Source organism: Notolepis coatsorum, assembly GCF_963971535.1.
Source record: "Notolepis coatsorum genome assembly, chromosome: 2".
NCBI classification, from domain to species: Eukaryota; Metazoa; Chordata; class Actinopteri; order Aulopiformes; family Paralepididae; genus Notolepis; species Notolepis coatsorum.
Window position 1 is genome coordinate 86224393 of NC_140166.1, and position 19204 is coordinate 86243596.

A 19204-nucleotide genomic window follows, 5' to 3' on the forward strand; every position below is an offset into this window, starting at 1 on the left:
GTAATAAGGATAATCAGATTGTATAGCATATATAATAATAATACATTTTATTTGGGGGCGCCTTTCAAAACACCCAAGGTCACCTTACAGGGCATAAAAACAAAACAAGACAGTTAAGAGTAAAAAATAGTGATCTTGGCAAGTCAAAGTTCAAAACAAAACAAACAATAGGGAGTATAAAACAGTGACACAGGTTACAGTGAATATGCCAGTTTGAACAGATGGGTTTTTAGTTGGGATTTAAAAGTTGATATGGAGTCAGACTATCGGACATTGTGGGGGCAGGGAGTTCCAGAGACTAGGAGCTGAGCAGCTGAAAGCTCGAGCACCCATTGTGCTGAGGCGTGAGCTGGGGATGGATAGAAGTCTGGCAGAGGATGAGCAGAGGGTGCGGGAGGGGGTGTACTCCTGGAGGAGGTCAGTGGTGTAGATGGGGGCTAGATTATGGAGGGCTTTGAAGGTGAGACTAGAAGGTTTTTGTAATCAATCCGGTAGTGAACGTCAGCAAAACAAAGGAGATGATTGTGGACTTCAGAAGGTCGGGGGTCAAGGACTACAGCCCCCTCAGCATCGACGGGGCACCGGTTGAGAGAGTGAACAGCTTTAAGTACCTCGGAGCCTACATATCCGAGGACTTGACATGGACCACACACATTGACAGTGTTGTGAAGAAGGCACGACAACGCCTCTACTTCCTCAGGCGCCTAAGGAAGTTCCAAGTCAGTCAGAAGATCCTTAAGAACTTCTACTCATGTACAATAGAGAGCATCCTGACTGGCAACATCACCTCCTGGTTTGGGAATAGCACTGCACAAGACCGAAGCAGACTACAAAGAGTGACGCGTTCAGCCGAACGCACAATTGGAGGGGGGCTCCCCACCCTCCAGAACATTTACAACAAGCGGTGCAGGGGCAAGGCTAAGAGAATCATTAAGGACTCCAGTCACCCGAACAACTGCCTCTTTGAACTGCTGCGGTCAGGCAAGCGATACCAGAGTCTCAAGGCGAGCACAGAAAGACTCAGAAGAAGCTTCTATCCCCAGGCCATCAGGCTGCTCAACGAACAATGAACACTACACAACAACTATCAAACGCACATAGCACACACATCCACACGCACACACTCACTTTAAACAAACACACTGTAGCACCCACTCCCCACACTTTATAGCACACACTCACTTTAAACAAACACACTGTAGCACCCACTCCCCACACTTTATATTTATTGATAAAGGATTGCACTACAACTCGTACACCTTACTGTAAATTGTACCTAAATTGTACCTCATCCCATTTCTGCTTTGCACTATATAGTATTGTATATTAGTACACTGCATAGTATTGTATATTATATGGTAACTCAGTTACGTCTATTCTGCATCGAACATTATACATATGTCTATACTGAACACTGTGACCTCATGTTCTACTTCTAATGTACATGCTATACTATGTTATTGATACTTATCTTGTCTAGCACAGTCTCTGGAGCGTAACAGTAAGAAGCATTTTGTATAAAAGTATTCTGTACTTCTGTATGACAACTATTAAAGAAACTTGAAACTTGAAACTAGTGCACAGTGTTGTGTAGAGTGATACAGGTATAAACACACTATGGTATGTTAAAAGGATTATATGCAGTATTCAGACAGATGTGGATAAATATATATATGAATATAAAAATACAGTGTATATATATATATATATATGGTATATACTAGGGGTGTAACGGTACACGTATCCGTACTGAACCGTTTCAGTACTGGACCTTCGGTTCAGTACACGCTGTGTACCGAAGGAATGCAACGGTACATACCACCAATGGAACACGCGTGCAGAATTTTCTTTTTCATGCAGCATTTATTCAAAACTCACCCCTTCCCAAAATATTATTTGCGCAAAGGGCCGGATGTTCGTTCAGGCCACGCACAACACTGAGAAATTACCTGTAATTTAGCATAGCCTCATAGTGTAGCGAACACACACACACACGCACGCACGCGCACGCACACACACACACACACACACACACACACACACACACACACACACACACACACACCATCTCTCTCTCTGAGGAGGATTGGTGCTAGATTGAGAAGGGGCTGTCTCTCGGAGATCAAATTAACGATAGCTTGCAGCATATAGAGTGGACATTCATACACAGCAACGTGCCTCCAAACAAGGTGTGATAAACATGAATTGATATATTTTCCTTGACATGAAACAGGAAATAGTATTTATCATTAGGGACCTGCATGACACTTCTTTCTCTATTCAATACCGTTTTACCCTGAGGGATGGTGGTTGTTGTTGTATTCAGTTCAATGACGTCGCGCGTCTCCTATCTGTCATGCAGCGCATTCAGGCCCACGCCCACAATCTAATATATACTGTATCTTTTTTTAACAAGTCGATTATTAACACATTGGGCGCCGAGGGTTGTGCCCATCAAAGTACCCAGTCTGCCACCGTTGAAAGCCTATGGATGGAGATGTTTACCTTCTTTGCAGGGCTATAACTTTTTAAATTGTATTGCTATATTGACATTACTATGGCCCATTCAACATCGATTATCTATCGTTCAGGATGTGGGAACGTTATATTTTTTCATTCATACATTGTTGTGTTAATAGCGTTGAGAATATAAGTATGTTTTTAATCTTTTCTGCTGTAATTCCAAAAGCATATGATAGATTATCAATTGGCGTTTCTTTCCTATACACGCTATATTAAAAAATTCAAATGTATATGATCGGTATACATTATGCTTCATCATGCGTGAAGGAAAGGGGGGGGGGGTCGTTTATATATCCTTGATCGTCGGTAACGGCTTTATTTAGTATGGGTTGATATATTGATCAGATGGTTTGCAGTGAAATGAATAAACAATCGGGCTGAAAATAACGTTACTGTCCTCTTACCGTTCGCCGATGAGACTGGAGGAAAAAGATCCCAATTATTTGACGCCGATCTCCTAGATCCATTTCCGGTTTGTATGGCGCAATAAACGCCGAAATCATATCGATTATTAAGTTTAGAAAGCAATCCAAATGCACTATAGTGTTTGTCTGGAGCCACGTAACAAGATATCACTGCCGGAGGGATTTCCTCGACGCACCGATCGGCACTTCCGGTTTTGGTGAGAGTGTAAATCGCCCGACCATCCACCAGGCGGCGGTATTGAGGCGTTGCAATCTCATACAGGGTCCCGCTGGAGTCCAGAGGTTGGCTGGATGAATTATGAATGCCATGGCGAAAAAATGAAATATTGATCCCAAAAACTGCGTAAGTCGTTCTTGGCATTCAACGCATGGCGGGCAAAAACGGCGTAACTCGTTCTTGGCAGACAAAGTGTTAATTTGAATATAGAATATTCATTGACAGCCCTACTTAACTTTACTGCATCACCCCTGAGTAGAACATGGAAAGCCAAATAAATAAACTTAAACGTAAACTTTCCCCCACTGTACCAAAACCCTGTACCGAACCGTGACTTCAAAACCGAGGTGAGGTGCACCTCATTGCACCTCACCACCACAAGGTGGCACCACAAGCTAAGCTATACCTCACCATTTCTACACTGTACTGTACCTGCACTGTATATACTGTACATATACTGTATATAGGTATATTGAATTTTTTTGTTGTTTACACTTGTGTGACTTTCTATTTTATACTTATATTATACTTATTTTATACTATCTTTTTATTATCTAGCACACTCAGGAGCAAAACAGAAAGAAGCATTTCATGCAAAGTATTCTGTATTTCTGTATGCCAACTAATAAAGAAACTTGAAACTTGAGGTACGTACCGAACCGTTGTTTTTGTTACTATTTATATTACTATTGCACTTTACTGTTACATTTGCACTCAGATTGGATGCCACACTTATTTTCATTGTACTGTACTTGTGATGTATAATGACAATACATTTTAATCTAATCTAATCTAATATGGAGGTGACATGGAGAATCCACACTATATACATTAGTGTTCATGACTTCCCTCTGACAGCTCGACTGCACAGTTAAAACCACATTATGCTCCCAGCTCCTCAAACAGCCACCGATCTCTTTATGGGGAAACTGTGATTGAGAGTGAAACAGTGGTTTTGGTGACTCTTGACGTTAAATTGGTACAAGCTCTTATTTTCTTCAGCCCATCACAGTGTTCTCATGACGTGGCCTAATGATAGACAGAGCTACGTACAGCCAGTGGCCTGTTTATTACATATGTCCCCCCTGGTTACGAGTCATGTGGGTTACTATAAAGCAACATAACTTTACTCTATCCCAAATAAGTGACCTAAGCGGCCTTGAATGTGATGCCAGACGAAGGCCACAAACAGGCAACGTGGTGAATAAATTAATGATGGTATTTATATTGTGCTTTTCTATTACTGGGACAAAAAGCACTTTAATGGAACACGCCAACATTATGGCAAATGCACATACCGTCTTCTTCAGAGTCAGACAAGAAGATGTATACCAATTTCCTCTTGTTCAGTAGAAAGCTATCCGGCTGCAAGCTAGCCTAGCTTAGCACAAACACCTCGCCCTAAATGTTAAGCTAGGCTAGTGGTCCGTATCTGCTTCCATTAATTTGTGCTAAGCTAGATTAGTGGTCTGTAGGCCTATCTGCTTCCGTGTAATACAGGGGTGGGTGTCCTTTTTAGGGCATGAGATCTACTTGCCCTTTTCCATGGCTGGAAATATCTACCATCGCCACCCAAGCAGACGGAGTGAAAATCACCACATGTTTACGTTTTATCATAGGCTAGCTAGTAAATAGTTCCATATTTTAATATGAATAATTTGTGTAAATTATATGGGGGGGGGGGGGGGCATATACAGATTGCTATTATGAAACAATACAAATGAAATAGATGGGATAGTAATAGCACTTGCTTAATAGACAAGAGTGTATTAGTCCATTGCCAAATAGTCTACAAAACAAATTGTGGCTACAAAATTCAAGATCAAGGAATCAAGGCAAATTCTCAGTGATCAAGATGTTTTATTTGACATTTAAGAAGTCATGCATTGTACAACACAAACTATTGTATTCTCTCTTATTTCAGATACAGAAAGCATTTGTATCTAGCCCAAAATGTCCCTCTGCTCAGCAGAGAGTAATAATGGCAAACTAATAGCACAGCCAAAGAGCACACCTGACATACACACACCTTCCAATCATCAAATCAAAACATTTGGCGGACAAGTCTAGTCTCATGACGTATCAGATCCAGGTGATGTCTAATAGGAGGATGAGTTCGGGCATCTCCAGTGTTTTTTCATGTCACACTCTTCCACGTGAGACAAAGCTCTAAAGAACCCTGTGACACACTGACATACAACTTGTATGGCTACAAATGATCTGTCCCACTGCCAAGCCACATATATCCCTTCTGATTTGAAGGCGGAAGGAAGCATTTTTAAATACCGCCGCACGCAATTGTGCAACAAGAGACACACACACACACACATGCAGCAGAGCAGCGAGGCACAGGGGGAGAGATGCCTCCTATTGTTTGTATGTAGCCCTTTGCTCTCTAGCAACGTAATGTAATGTTAAAGCAGCTCTGATTCCTGTATGAGATACAGCACAGTACTTCATTCACTGCACACAACATCCACATGCAACATCCATCTTAAACATTAATTCACTTTAAACACTTTTTTAACATTACACCATTTTATCTTTTTTTTTTAAATATTGCATTTTGTATACATTTTAGTTTTGTATATTGTATATTTCGTATGAATGGTAAATGGCTGCAAGCGCTTTACAATTGTGTTCCTCTCATTTACCCATTCACTCACACATTCACGCAGCGACGGCAGAGGAACCATACAAGGTGCCAACCTGCTCATCGGGAGCAATTAGGGGTTAAGTGTCTTGCTTAAGGACACTTCGACATGCTGCCCGGGAGGAGTGGGAATCGAACCGGGAACCATCCGATTACCAAACGACCGCTCTACCTCCACTGTCTCTCTTTTACTCTTTTACTGTATGAAGCACAATCTCAGTAGGGTCATACAGAACCAAGCATTTCACTATAATGCACATGTACCTTGTATGTGACAAATAAAACAAACGTACGTATATTGTGACCGATAGGGCATACAGACCCTCATCTGCTCCTTTTTTTACACTGTTTATTTTGATCATATTTTATATTCAGATTATATTGTATTGCCTATATTTATATATATATATGTCTTTCTTCTATTACCCTGCCCATACCTTATTAACACTTTGAGTGCCAGCAGGGGGCGCATGATTTAGCGCTTGAGTGCCAACGCTGTAGTCAATGTTAGGGAGAGCACATTTGCGAACACATAAACTATATCTTAAATGATGGCTTCTAATTTATGTGTCTAATACGCCCGTCGCTTATCAATGACTTGTTTGCAGTCAACATTGTCGAAACGGATAGTTTTTTAATCGGTACATTTCCGTTTTATACCATTTTGAAAAACGCTCGTTTTTTTAAACTTCCAGAAAAAAAGGTGATTCTGCAGGAATCGCGCTTTAGTGGAATACACAAAACACGTTGTCATTTTTTGGCCTATTTATGAATAGTTTTCAAATAAACGCTAGATTATCGATAGTATATGTGTACTTATGCACACTAGAGAAGCGGGCTGAAAAATCGATTATCTTATTTCCTGATCAGCACACACACACTCACACGCACACACATATGGGACACGCTGAGATATAGGTGAAAAAAACTCTGATTATCCCAAGACTGGTAAAATAGATTCCTTACCTCAGATCAGATGTTCTCCAAAAAGATTATTCCAATTCCTGATCGCCATTCCAAATATCGATCGCGTTTATTGATCCAACGCTGGGTACTGGAAACACATATTCCACGCTGTTCTGCGGCTCGGCAATGAATGGGATCATCTCCGGTTACATGCTTGACAAGTAAAATGTGGATTCCGGACTCTTTTTTTCCCATCCATTTCATTCAGTCCAATCCAATGGGTGCAATACCATCCGGAGAGACGATAGGGGGCGGTATTTTCCCTGTTCGAGCTCAGATAGATCCCCACTGGTAACGTGAGGCTAGATTGATGAAAAATGAATGGAAATCGATAATAAAAAAAATAGCGATTAAATAACGAGATTTCTCGTTCTTGGCACTCAACGCATGGCATGAACTAACAAGATTTCTCGTGGCTGGCACTCAAAGTGTTAACAGGGGCATCTGGGTAGTGTAGAGGTAAAAGCACTCTCCTCCCGCGGCAGCGGTCAGGGGTTCAATTCCCAGTAGTGGTAAAAGCCGGTGGGGTATGAGTCCTGGCGGTCATATCAGCAACTCCTACTGGTCAGTCTGGGTGCCTGTTCAGCAGGGAGGAGTTCTGGGGGAAGATAGCGTGAACCTCCATTCATGTTATGCTTTCCCAGTGAAATTCCTAGCTGTCAGGTGAAAAGAAGCGGCTGGCGACTCCATTACATGTATCGGAAGAGGTATGTGGTCGTCTACACCCTCCCCAGACCGACAGTGGAGACATGTGGTAGTCTACACCCTCCCCAGACCAACAGAGGAGACATGTGGTAGTCTACACCCTCCCCAGACCGACAGTGGAGACATGTGGTAGTCTAGACCCTCCCCAGACTGACAGAGGAGGCATGTGGTAGTCTACACCCTCCCCAGACTGACAGAGGAGGCATGAGGTAGTCTACACCCTTCCCAGATTGACAGTGGAGACATGTGGTAGTCTACACCCTCCCCAGACCGATAGTGGAGACATGTGGTAGTCTACACCCTCCCCAGACTGACAGAGGAGGCATGAGGTAGTCTACACCCTTCCCAGATTGACAGAGGAGACCTCGTATGGTAGTCTACACCCTCCCCAGATTGACAGAGGAGACGTGTGGTAGTCTACACTCTCCCCAGACCGACATAAGCGTGAGATAAGGACCTTGACACATCTGGGAATTGGCATAACAACTAAATTAGGGAGAACATGGGAGAAAAAGGCACAAAAGAACTGCCACAGACAGCAGGGAGATCTGTAGTTGTGTTTTTGGACTGTCCATAGGATAGTGGGGTAGTGATTTTTTGTGAGAGTTGAAGATCGTTCCAAGAAGCTGCAGCATTAAAACAAAAGGCTGACTTTCCAAGCTCAGTCTGCACTCTGGTAGAACCCAGTTATTTGAGTGAGTCAGATAGGGCTATACTTCCAATCTAGCAACATTGTGATGTAAGGTGGTAATTTCCCGGCAATGGCCCTGAAGATAAACAGATACCAATGTCTATGTTGCCTCTCTGCCACACTGATACAAGAGGAGTGGACCTAATAAACCAGGCACTTGGCGTAGATCATGGTTGACACTAAACGGCCAAGCTGCAAAGTAAACAAGACTTAAAAGTCTAAAGCGTTAGCGACCGTGCTGCTACAGGAGATCTGAGAACCACTGGTTACTATGTTGCGATAGTAATAATAATAATAATAATAATAATAATGCAGGAACTGTCGCAGAGGTCTTTAATCGGCATGCAACGACACTCAATGTTAGCGGCACACAGCGGTTAGTTAGCACACACACACCGGAACACACACGCATGCATTGTCTTTAGGAAAAGCATTCATGAACTGGGAAGGTAGAATAGGTAGAATCACTATGCCACGAGAGAAAGTAGATAAAATAGACATTTGTCTATATGAAAATGTTTGAGGTTATTACTTTAACACTTTCTGCGCCAATCACGACTATACTCGTTATTGGCCGCCAGCGGTTGACTGCCAATAACGAGTATACTCGTTATTAGATTGTTTTTTTCTTTTTTTCGCTTTTAATATTCTATACACTCTCACAGACCTTGTGTTATCATTGGAACTCATTCTGAGACCTCGAGGGTGCAATGCCGGCCGAATCCTGCTAGGTGGCAGTATTGCCTACCCTTTGAAACCTTATTTCACACTGTGTGTTACATTTTATATGGTCCGGGCGGAGAATTTGGACCCGGGCAGGTGAAACGCTTCATTCGAGCAACTTGGAACGCGTCAGACAATTGGAACATAATACCTATTATATACCTTTGATTTGGAAATAATATCGTGTCCAGGCGAGCAACGCGAACGACCTTCGCAAAATGCACATAGCGCTCCATAACTCAGCTTCCAGGAATTAGCCCGGATCTATTTTCTCCATAGCTATAATATAGAATATACAATAGATCCGCAAAGATCGTGAAAGTAAGTATCGGGGGCAGGGTGAGCCTCCCACGCGTTACTCCTCGCCACTGAGAGTCCGCGCTGTCTGGTGAAAAGATGCGACAGGCTGCCTCCTCGTGTACCGGAGGCGTGTATCACTTCCGCAACGGATTTAGTAGGATTTCGGTTTCCGGGTTCGCCTGATTGGCCGCGACGGCCACGTGACACGCTGTGGCACGCCCCCGCGGCAGCGGCAGACTCGGCAGGCTTGCCGCTGCGCCCTGCTGTGGCGAGACGCTGGAGTTCACTTCCCCTTTCACATCGCGCCGCGCTTATGCTGTCTAGCACAGTCTCTAACAGTAACAGTAAGAAGCATTTTGGATAAAAGTATTCTGTACTTCTGTATGACAACAATGTATGCCTTTCAAATGTTAAATGATAAATGATTAAATGATACACACTGAAATCTACGCTCTCTCATCCTGCTTTCCACAACGCGACAATATTATTAAACAGCAGCTCTGTCATTGAAGTGGGAAAAGTGAGCCGTATTGTATATTAGTACATTGCATTGTATATTGTATGGTAACTCAGTTACTTATATTCTGCATCGAACATTGTACATATGTCTATACTGAACAGCACAGAGCTGCTGTTTAATAATATTGTCGCGTTGTGGAAAGCAGGATGAGAGAGTAGATTTCAGTGTGTATCATTTAACACTTTAATCGCCAAAAACGCTGGAACACGTCTTTCCCCACCATGCTCATTCTGCCAAAGACGCTAGACCACGTCTTTGATATCAATATTTCAAAAATCTGTGATCGAAATCATATTTCTCCCCCGGAGACATGAGATGTACTGTTGAGCCCCTCTCAACTCTCCCAACGGTTCAAGAGCGCCATCTGGTGGCCGATCGGCGGATCGCCCAGGGCGGAAACAGGAAGTGGAAGCTGGTGCTCATTTCAATTCGGTCCGATCACTCGGTAATAGTCTCAGGACTCGAGCTGGACACAACGGATAGCAATCCGTTACCAATAACTCGATAAACAACATGATTTGGACGTATATACTATTATACAATCTGGAGATGGATCGCATATTTGTACATCCCATAATAGGAACATTTCTGTTCCACGCTCATCGCCCAACGGCGCGAGGAAGCTACGGTAAGATTCAGCGTTATTTTTCAATGTGTTCGATACTAACTGCTCTAATGATCATATCACCCACACTAGATGAATCATATAACGTTGGCCACGGAATTATAAACGACCCCCCCCCCATTCGGTCATCATCAGATCATACTTAGTAACTTCTAGAAGCACGTCCAGTTAAAAAAATTTATCTCGCGCAGATTGCTATCAAACTGTATTTGATCATCAATATAATGCATTTGGAGCTATAAATCACGTTCTGGAGAAAGCTGCAGAAAACGATAAAAACATACTTATACTTTAGACCGTATTTTAGTATGAATATGTGAATGAAAAAGTATAACGTTGCTACACCCTGAACAATAGATATAGGACGTTGAATGGGCCATAGTAATGTCAATTTAGCAATACAATTTAAAAAGTTATAGCCCTGCAAAGAAGGGGAACTTCTCCATGTTAAATAGGGCTGGCGAAGGATGGTAAATTATGAATTTAAGCATGGCGATCAAAGTGTTAATCATTTATCATTTAACATTTGAAAGGCATACATTGTTGTCATACAGAAGTACAGAATACTTTTATCCAAAATGCTTCTTACTGTTACTGTTAGAGACTGTGCTAGACAGCATAAGCGTGGCGCGATGTGAAAGGGGAAGTGAACTCCAGCGTCTCGCCACAGCAGGGTGCAGCGGCAAGCCTGCCGAGTCTGCCGCTGCCGCGGGGCGTGCCACAGCGTGTCACGTGGCCGTCGCGGCCAATCAGGCGAACCCGGAAACCGAAATCCGACTAAATCCGTTTGCGGAAGTGATACACGCGTACCGGAGGGGACACGTCATGCAAGGCTTCTATCCTCACTACAACCGACCAGTGGGGGGCATAATCTAGCAACGTTCAAGACAGGGGAGGGGAGAATTGGCTATACGAAATTGGGATGGGAGAAAAATAGAAAATGAGGAGAAAAAGTGGATACAAAATAAATAAAACAAAGAAAAAATTCAATAATAATAAAAACCATGTATTATTGTCATGGTAACAATACAACCAGGGTATTTTCTTTGTTGCTTCAAGTTTCAAGTTCAAGTTTGTTCATTAGTTGTCACAATAAAATACATGTACTTTACATCTCTACATGAAGACTCTGTGTCTTTGAGAAGTCATTCTTCTTTTCCTTTTCTTGTGCAGGGAGCTATCGTCTCCTCTCACTGAAGTTAGGAAGGCGCAGGACAGGGCAGGGGAGGCGATGTTCCCTCTCCTGAATATAAACCTAATGTAGATGTCATAACTCTCTCCTTATCTCTCAGCCCCTGCTGCCAGAGGTAAAAAGCAATTATGTACTTTTATTCCGGTATACACCTGGGTATCTCGTTTTTTTGGGGAAACCCTCATACTTTTACTTTGGACATTTTTCAAAGGAAATATATAATTGTGCTACACTGCGTTTATTTAACATCTACAGTTACCGGATACTTTGAAGGAAATGGCTTTGCATATAAAAATGTGAGACCAGCTCATAAATGGGATGTCGATTTTATTTGCTGAAGCAATCACAGTAAGCATAAATTAAACTGCCAGGAATTTCAATTTAATCCACTGGTTCCCTAATTATTATTTTTTTCTTTCAGTCACGTCCCCCCTCGGGTAATTGGAAACATTTATAGTTAGTCTGGAAAGCGCTTCAAAAAATCCTACACCATCTGTTTTCGATTTTTTTTTGTTTTTTACTTGAGATACCTCGTAGTTTTCTGATGTGCATTCATTGGGTCTCATAGTTAGATAACCACTTTAAATCTCAATTTTTCTTTTTTGTCCTGACAGTGTCAAAAAAAAAACGTTTCCATTTTCTTATTTGTATTCATTTTTTAGCTAGCTCACTATCACAGGCCATATAACTTGTGTTGCGTGACGACAACCAATCAGCAGTGTTTGTTTACAGCTCAAACAAGTGTATTTACATCTGAATACATTTGATTATGATTACGTTTGGTTCCAGCCAGACCTCTCTCCACACGGTGTTAGCGCTGTGCCAGCAGTCCACTAGACTAGCGGAACAACCATAGATATAGATATATATATGGGAACAATGTCTTTTCTTTCCAGGACTGATCAAAAACTGCTTTGACAACTCTCTCCCTACTAATCAGATAGTATAGATCAGACCAGGTGTATTCAGCTCAGTGTTGTGGTCACTGGTCGCCACAAAATCTTTTGGGGGGGGGGGGGGGGGACTTGTGGGGAGTAACCAGGGTGTAGGTTTGTTCACAATCTACAACTTTAGGACAAAACAAACATGGAAATCATGCTGAAGACCATCGAGTCCCAGAAATAAACGTTACCTCTTGTGGTGTAAGGCTGTTTTCCTGAAGCCTGTTTTTGGGATTCGAACTTCATCAGGGTTTTTCGAACGGATGTTCGAACTTTTTTTTCTTTTTTTTTTAAATAAATATCCTCAAACTAAATCCTCAATTTGCATAAAGTGATTAATCTGATTAAATAGTATTTTTTTATTATTAAATCAACTTTCTTTAATGAATATAACTCATCAGTTTTTAATACTATAATATTAGTGTAGCCTAATATTTATCTGCAACTGTGAAGAAAAACCCCATTGGTTTAAACAGAATGAATAGACACATAAAAAATATATATATATATATATTATAAATTATTCAAATGTTGATTGAGAATTTGAATGCCAACGTAACGAACGAAGGTCCGAACGTTCGAACGTTTGGGCTCAGCCCTATTGTGGTGTCAGTTTCACCCAGAGATTCATAAGCATGATATTAAATGTCCAGGATGGAAAAGGGGAAATATCCTGCGGCTGAATGTAGAAATACCCCAAGTGAAGACTGAAGACGGACCAGAACAGTTCAGAATAACACAAGTGAAGACTGAAGACGGACCAGAACAGTTCAGAATAACACAAGTGAAGAGTGAAGACGGACCAGAACAGTTCAGAATAACACAAGTGAAGAGTGAAGACGGACCAGAACAGTTCAGAATAACACAAGTGAAGACTGAAGACGGACCAGAACAGTTCAGAATAACACAAGTGAAGACTGAAGACGGACCAGAACAGTTCAGAATAACACAAGTGAAGACTGAAGACGGACCAGAACAGTTCAGAATAACACAAGTGCTCAATGGCCAGTGTTGCTTGAATTAACTTGATGCACTAACAAAACAAACATTTAAAGAAAAATGTAAGCATTCTGCCAACAGTTTGTACAGAGGCCAAATACAATAACCATCTACAGGGAAATGTTTGTTTTCCCCCAAGAGTAGACGTGATCGCTTGTAGAGCATCAACATTCAGCAGTCTTACCCCTAAGTGCATCAACAGGTAAGCTAACACCACCATTCCTCCCAGGTGTCAGGATCCTCCATTCACTTTGCGGACCTAGTCTATCCTACTTCTAAGTTTAAACAAACTACTGCTGTGCAGATTTCAATAAAACAGACACTTCTGAGGTACATGTTTGTTTTGGCATTCTTTGTTCTGCACAGATGTATTTCCTGTGAAGTGGATCCAGGCAATTTTGTTGTAAGTTTGAGTGCACTGTGTGTCTTTGCCCTGCGTGGAATGTTCAGGGAATGGTTACCATGGTTACGTGCGAGCCTTGCCGAGGAGAGATTCTAAACAATCTGTGAGAAGTTGACAGTTGGTCAAACTACACTTCAAGTGAGAAATAGTTAATTTACTGAAAATGACAACATTAGCTAACAAAAACAAGTACCTTTGACACACATTCATATATTACACAGAATAATATTACTGCATAGGATGTTTATACTTCAGAAGTATGATATTTAAACTTGGTCCTCAAAATGAATGGAAGTGAATGTGGAGCCTGGCACCTGGGAGGAATGGTGGTGTTGACAGTCAAGGCACAGCAGTGGTCACTAGCTTACTTGTTGATGACTTTAGATGGAGATAAGGCTGAATTTAGTTAAAAGGGAAATTAAAATGTTAAACGTTGTTTCTGATGGAATAATAGATATTGTTTTTCATGCATCATTTAGTCAATGCTATATAGCCAGCAGCAATAATGGAGACGCCATGTGCTCAAACAGAGTGCTTTCTGGAGGCACTGATTTCCCCCCAAAGTTTTTGAACTGAGATACTTATTCCACTGAGGTACTTCCGCATTTATCTTGGTTGAATTCATTTTAAGCTATTTCCTTCATTTTAATTGAATTTCCTTCACATAACTTCCCCTGCCATTCACTGATATCATCCTATGTCACTCCCTCCCTCCCCCCTCTCTCCCTATCTCCCTTATTTCCTCTCTCCCTCCATAATTTCCCCTCCCCCTTCTCTCTCCTCTCCCTTCTCTCTATTATCTGCTCTATCTCCCCTGCTCTCTCCCTCCCTCCTTTTCCCCTCTCTCTCCCTGTCTCCCTTATCTCTCTCCCTCACTCCCTCCTCTCTCTCCTCTATCTTCAGTTTCTCTCCTCTCTCCCTTCTCTATCTCTCCTTCTATCTCTATCCTCTCTCCCTTCTATATCTATCTCCTCATCCCTCCCTTCTCCATCTCCCTCCCTTCTGTCTACCTCCTTCCCACCTTATTCCCCCTCTCCCTCCCTCCTTTCTCTCTCCATTCACCCCATCTCTCTTTCTAGGTGGTGGTGTTGAAATGTCAGGATATCTTGGTGATATACGAGTGCTCTCTCTCTCTCTCTCTCTCTCTCTCTCTCTCTCTCTCTCTCTCTCTCTCTCTCTCTCTCTCTCTCTCTCTCTCTCTCTCTCTCTCTCTCTCTCTCTCTCTCTCTCTCTCTCTCTCTCTAGGTGGTGAAGTTGAAACGTTTATATTTATATTGATGTAATCTCAGTATAATTTAGCTTCTTGGTGAATGCCACATACAAGCCCCTAGAGGGTTTTTAGGCAATTCTCCTTCACATCTCTTTGTGGATTATATTGTATTATATGTAATTGTTTTTATGTGTAAATAAACAAAACAGAAAACAGAAAGGTCAGGATCTGTTGGTGATATACCATCTCTCTCTATCTCTCTCTCGCTCTCTCTCTCTCGCTCTCTCTCTATATATCTCCGTCTCTCTCTGTCTCTCTCTCTCTCTGTCTATCTCTCTCTCTCTCTCTCTCTCTCTCTCTCTCTCTCTCTCTCTCTCTCTCTCTCTCTAGGTGGTGAAGTTGAAAGGTCAGGTTCTATCTGTGATGTACCGATTCCGTATGAAGAACAGAGAGTGGATGTTGATTAGAACCAGCTCCTTCACCTTCCAGAACCCCTACTCTGATGAGATAGAATATATCATCTGTACCAACACCAACGTCAAGTAAGTTGCACACACACACACACACACACACACACACACACACAACACACACACACACACACACACACACACACACACACACACACACACACACACACACACACACACACACACACACACACACAGTATATAGCCATCATAGAAGCTGCATGCTGCATCTCTCCTCCATTAAACCTCAGATGTAAACTCGGTGCACTATAACTCAGAAAATAAATAACTAGTTGCCAGAACATTTACTTTGCGCCCTGACAGCTGAATGGAGATTCAGCATGAATAGACATTTACCAAACAATCTCCTTGGGTGTGGAGCAGTGGCGTGGCGGTATTGCCGTGATCTTGCAGTAATCTGTGGCTACAGTGAGCTGCACATTCCCCATGTCGCTGTGCTGGCTGGGTCCTCCTCACGCCAGCGACACGCATTCCCAGTGTGCTGTGCTGTGAATACTAACATACTGTTGGCCCTGCCTGCTCAGCAATAATATTTACACATCCTGAACTCGCAACGGAGGCACGGCCTGACTGTCCCGACTGTACTGTCAACTTAACATACCTGGCATAATATTTGCAGACTTTTTTTTTTTTTTTTTTTTTTTTATTGATTTGCGTTTTTGTTAACAAGATGTTTAAATGAGAGGCATGGAGCTCTGCTCCCTGCAGGTGTGGCTGTCCTGTGGCCTGTTCTGCTCTGTTTGTTTAGGTCCCTCTGGAGCCTGCTGCCTGCTGGGGCCTTCCTTCACTACATAGGTAGATACTAGGTAGGCAGGCAGGCAGGCAGGCAGGCAGGCAGGCAGGCAGGCAGGCAGGCAGGCAGGCATGCAGGATAGGCAGGATGGATGGATGGATAGATTGTTGTATAGAACTTGGAAATCGTTTTGGATTGACTAAATGTTTATGTTAATGTATGGCCATTGGTTTAAAGAAGGATATGCAGTCAGAATAGTTTGCTTTGATCTGGCCCAAAAAAACAGGCCCGACCCTACATGAACCCGTGCAGGTTTTGTCCCGAGCCCGGTCCAGCCCAAAACCTGGCGGATCAGGCAAGCCCGATCATGTTCGGGCAGAGAATAGAGTGTCAGAATAGAGTGTGTTCACAGGCTGCGCCACACCAGCACCAGCCACACCAGAGAGAGGCTGAGAGGCTCGTCGTCAGTGCAGGTGGTGTTCTGCCAGGTGTTCTACCAGGGACTATCTTGGCTTCTTCAACCAGGGCTTCATTACAAGGTGCTGCTGAGGTGCCAGCGGCGGTATCGAATGATGCCGGTGTTGACGTGATCAGCTGCTGCGTTCCACACTTCAGGCAAGATTCCTTACATTGTTGTGTCACTTTGGGGAAGGCTATTTGTGGTGGGTCTGAATGCCACGCATAAATCTTATATATTGGAAAACCTGATATGTGAAAGGAACCCTGACCCGAGGAAGATTTCAATGCCAACTTTGAATTTATTATCGTTGAAAGATCAGTATCTTATCAACAATCATACTTGAGCAGGAAATAGCAGCTTGTCAGGGTGCAATGAGAGGTGTTGAGCAGTAGGGGGCAGCGGCGCAGCTGTTGATCTGGTCAGCATGCCCAGGCAGAGAGAAGCAGAAGGAATGGAAATGTTGAGGTAGGTGCACAATGAGACAATGAGAACAATCCATTTTTATCTCCATAACCATCTACATTAATTACACGCCTACATACAGTACATTCCCCTTGCTCTGTCTCCCTCTCTATCCTCTCCTTCTCTCTTTCACCATCCTCTCCTCTCTCCCTCTACCCTTCTCTCATCTCATCATCATCTCTCGCTCTTTCTTTCTCACTCTACATAACATACATACATACATACATACATACATACATACATACATACATACATACATACATACATACATACATACATACATACATACATACATACATACATACATATAGTACAATCATCTTGCTCTCTCTCTCTATCACTCTGTCTCCCTCTCTATTCTCTCATTCTCTCTTCCACCCTCCTCTCTCCCTCCATCATTTTCTATCTCCATCCTCTCATCCTCTATCTCCCCCTCCATCCTCTCCTATCTCTCCCTCCATCATCTCTCCTCTCATCATCATCTATCTCACTCTACATACATACAATACATTCCTCTATCTCTCTCCCTTCATTCATTAAAAACCTCTCTTTCCCCATCCTCTTCTTTCACTCTCCATCCTCTCCCTTCCTCTCTGTCTCTCGCCCCATGTTTTCTCCCCCACCATCCTTTCTCCCTTCATCTGCTCATCCTCTCTCCTTCATCTCCCTATGTCCTCTCTCTCCTATCATCACCATCTCTCTTTCTCTCTTTCCTTCTCTTGTTTTACCACGAGAGCTGCAGGAGGGTGATGGGTGATACTGGCCTTAGTTGCCAGGGGTATATCTGGGCTCAGGGGGGGTGAGACTGGCCTTAGTTGCCAGGGGTATATCTGGGCTCAGGGGGGTGAGACTGGCCTTAGTTGCAGGGGGTATATCTGGGCTCAGGGGGGTGAGACTGGCCTTAGTTGCCAGGGGTATATCTGGGCTCAGGGGGGTGAGACTGGCTTAGTTGCCAGGGGTATATCTGGGCTCAGGGGGGTGAGACTGGCCTTAGTTGCCAGGGGTATATCTGGGCTCAGGGGGGTGAGACTGGCCTTAGTTGCCAGGGGTATATCTGGGCTTAGGAGGGTGAAACTGGCCTTAGTTGCCAGGGGTATATCTGGGCTCAGGGGGGTGAGACTGGCCTTAGTTGCCAGGGGTATATCTGGGCTCAGGGGGGTGAAACTGGCCTTAGTTGCCAGGGGTATATCTGGGCTTAGGAGGGTGAAACTGGCCTTAGTTGCCAGGGGTATATCTGGGCTTAGGAGGGTGAAACTGGCCTTAGTTGCCAGGGGTATATCTGGGCTCAGGGGGGTGAGACTGGCCTTAGTTGCCAGGGGGTATATCTGGGCTCAGGGGGGTGAGACTGGCCTTAGTTGCCAGGGGTATATCTGGGCTCAGGGGGGTGAAACTGGCCTTAGTTGCCAGGGGTATATCTGGGCTTAGGAGGGTGAAACTGGCCTTAGTTGCCAGGGGTATATCTGGTTGCTAGGGGTATACCTGGGCTCAGGGGGGTGGGTCACTAAGACCTGGGAAAGCGTAGCACAGACAATGGCCTGGCTGTCTAGGTGTAAGTGGCTGTTACCTTAGGTGTCTTACAGAGGGAGCTTATCGCTAACAACCTGGTGGCCTCCTCCCTGTGGTATCGGCGAGCTGTTCTTAAGCCCCAGTGGCTTCCTGGCAGACATCCAGAACGGCTGTTTCTGGACATCCGTGGCTGAGGGCTGGAGCAGGGTGGCTGATCTCCAGATCCAGGCAGCACAAAAACTGCAATACAGTACTGGTATACGCTGGAGGGGGCCGGCATGTGCACTCCCACGGAGAACAAGCTGTGTAGGGAGTGGGCCTGCAACCTGTCCTCTTATACCCTTTTGAGGCATTTTTGAGGGCCGCTTCTGGGCCAGTACCCAATCTCCACAGCAAAAGAACGGACGGCAAAAAAAAAGTGAAGAACCGGCTCTCAGCCAGGAAAAGTGGTTGTAAGTC

The 19204-nt window shown here is 43.5% G+C and overlaps 1 protein-coding gene across 3 annotated transcripts in view; it reads left to right on the plus strand.

Annotated features, from left to right (window-relative positions):
- Positions 1-19204, plus strand: part of arnt2 (aryl-hydrocarbon receptor nuclear translocator 2) — a 376808-nt gene that overhangs the window by 299058 nt on the left and 58546 nt on the right. For all 3 annotated transcript variants that reach the window (XM_084307418.1, XM_084307419.1, XM_084307420.1), the window contains exon 12: positions 15484-15635. In XM_084307418.1, coding sequence (XP_084163544.1) covers positions 15484-15635 — 152 coding nt within the window. The remainder of the gene's footprint in view (positions 1-15483; positions 15636-19204) is intronic.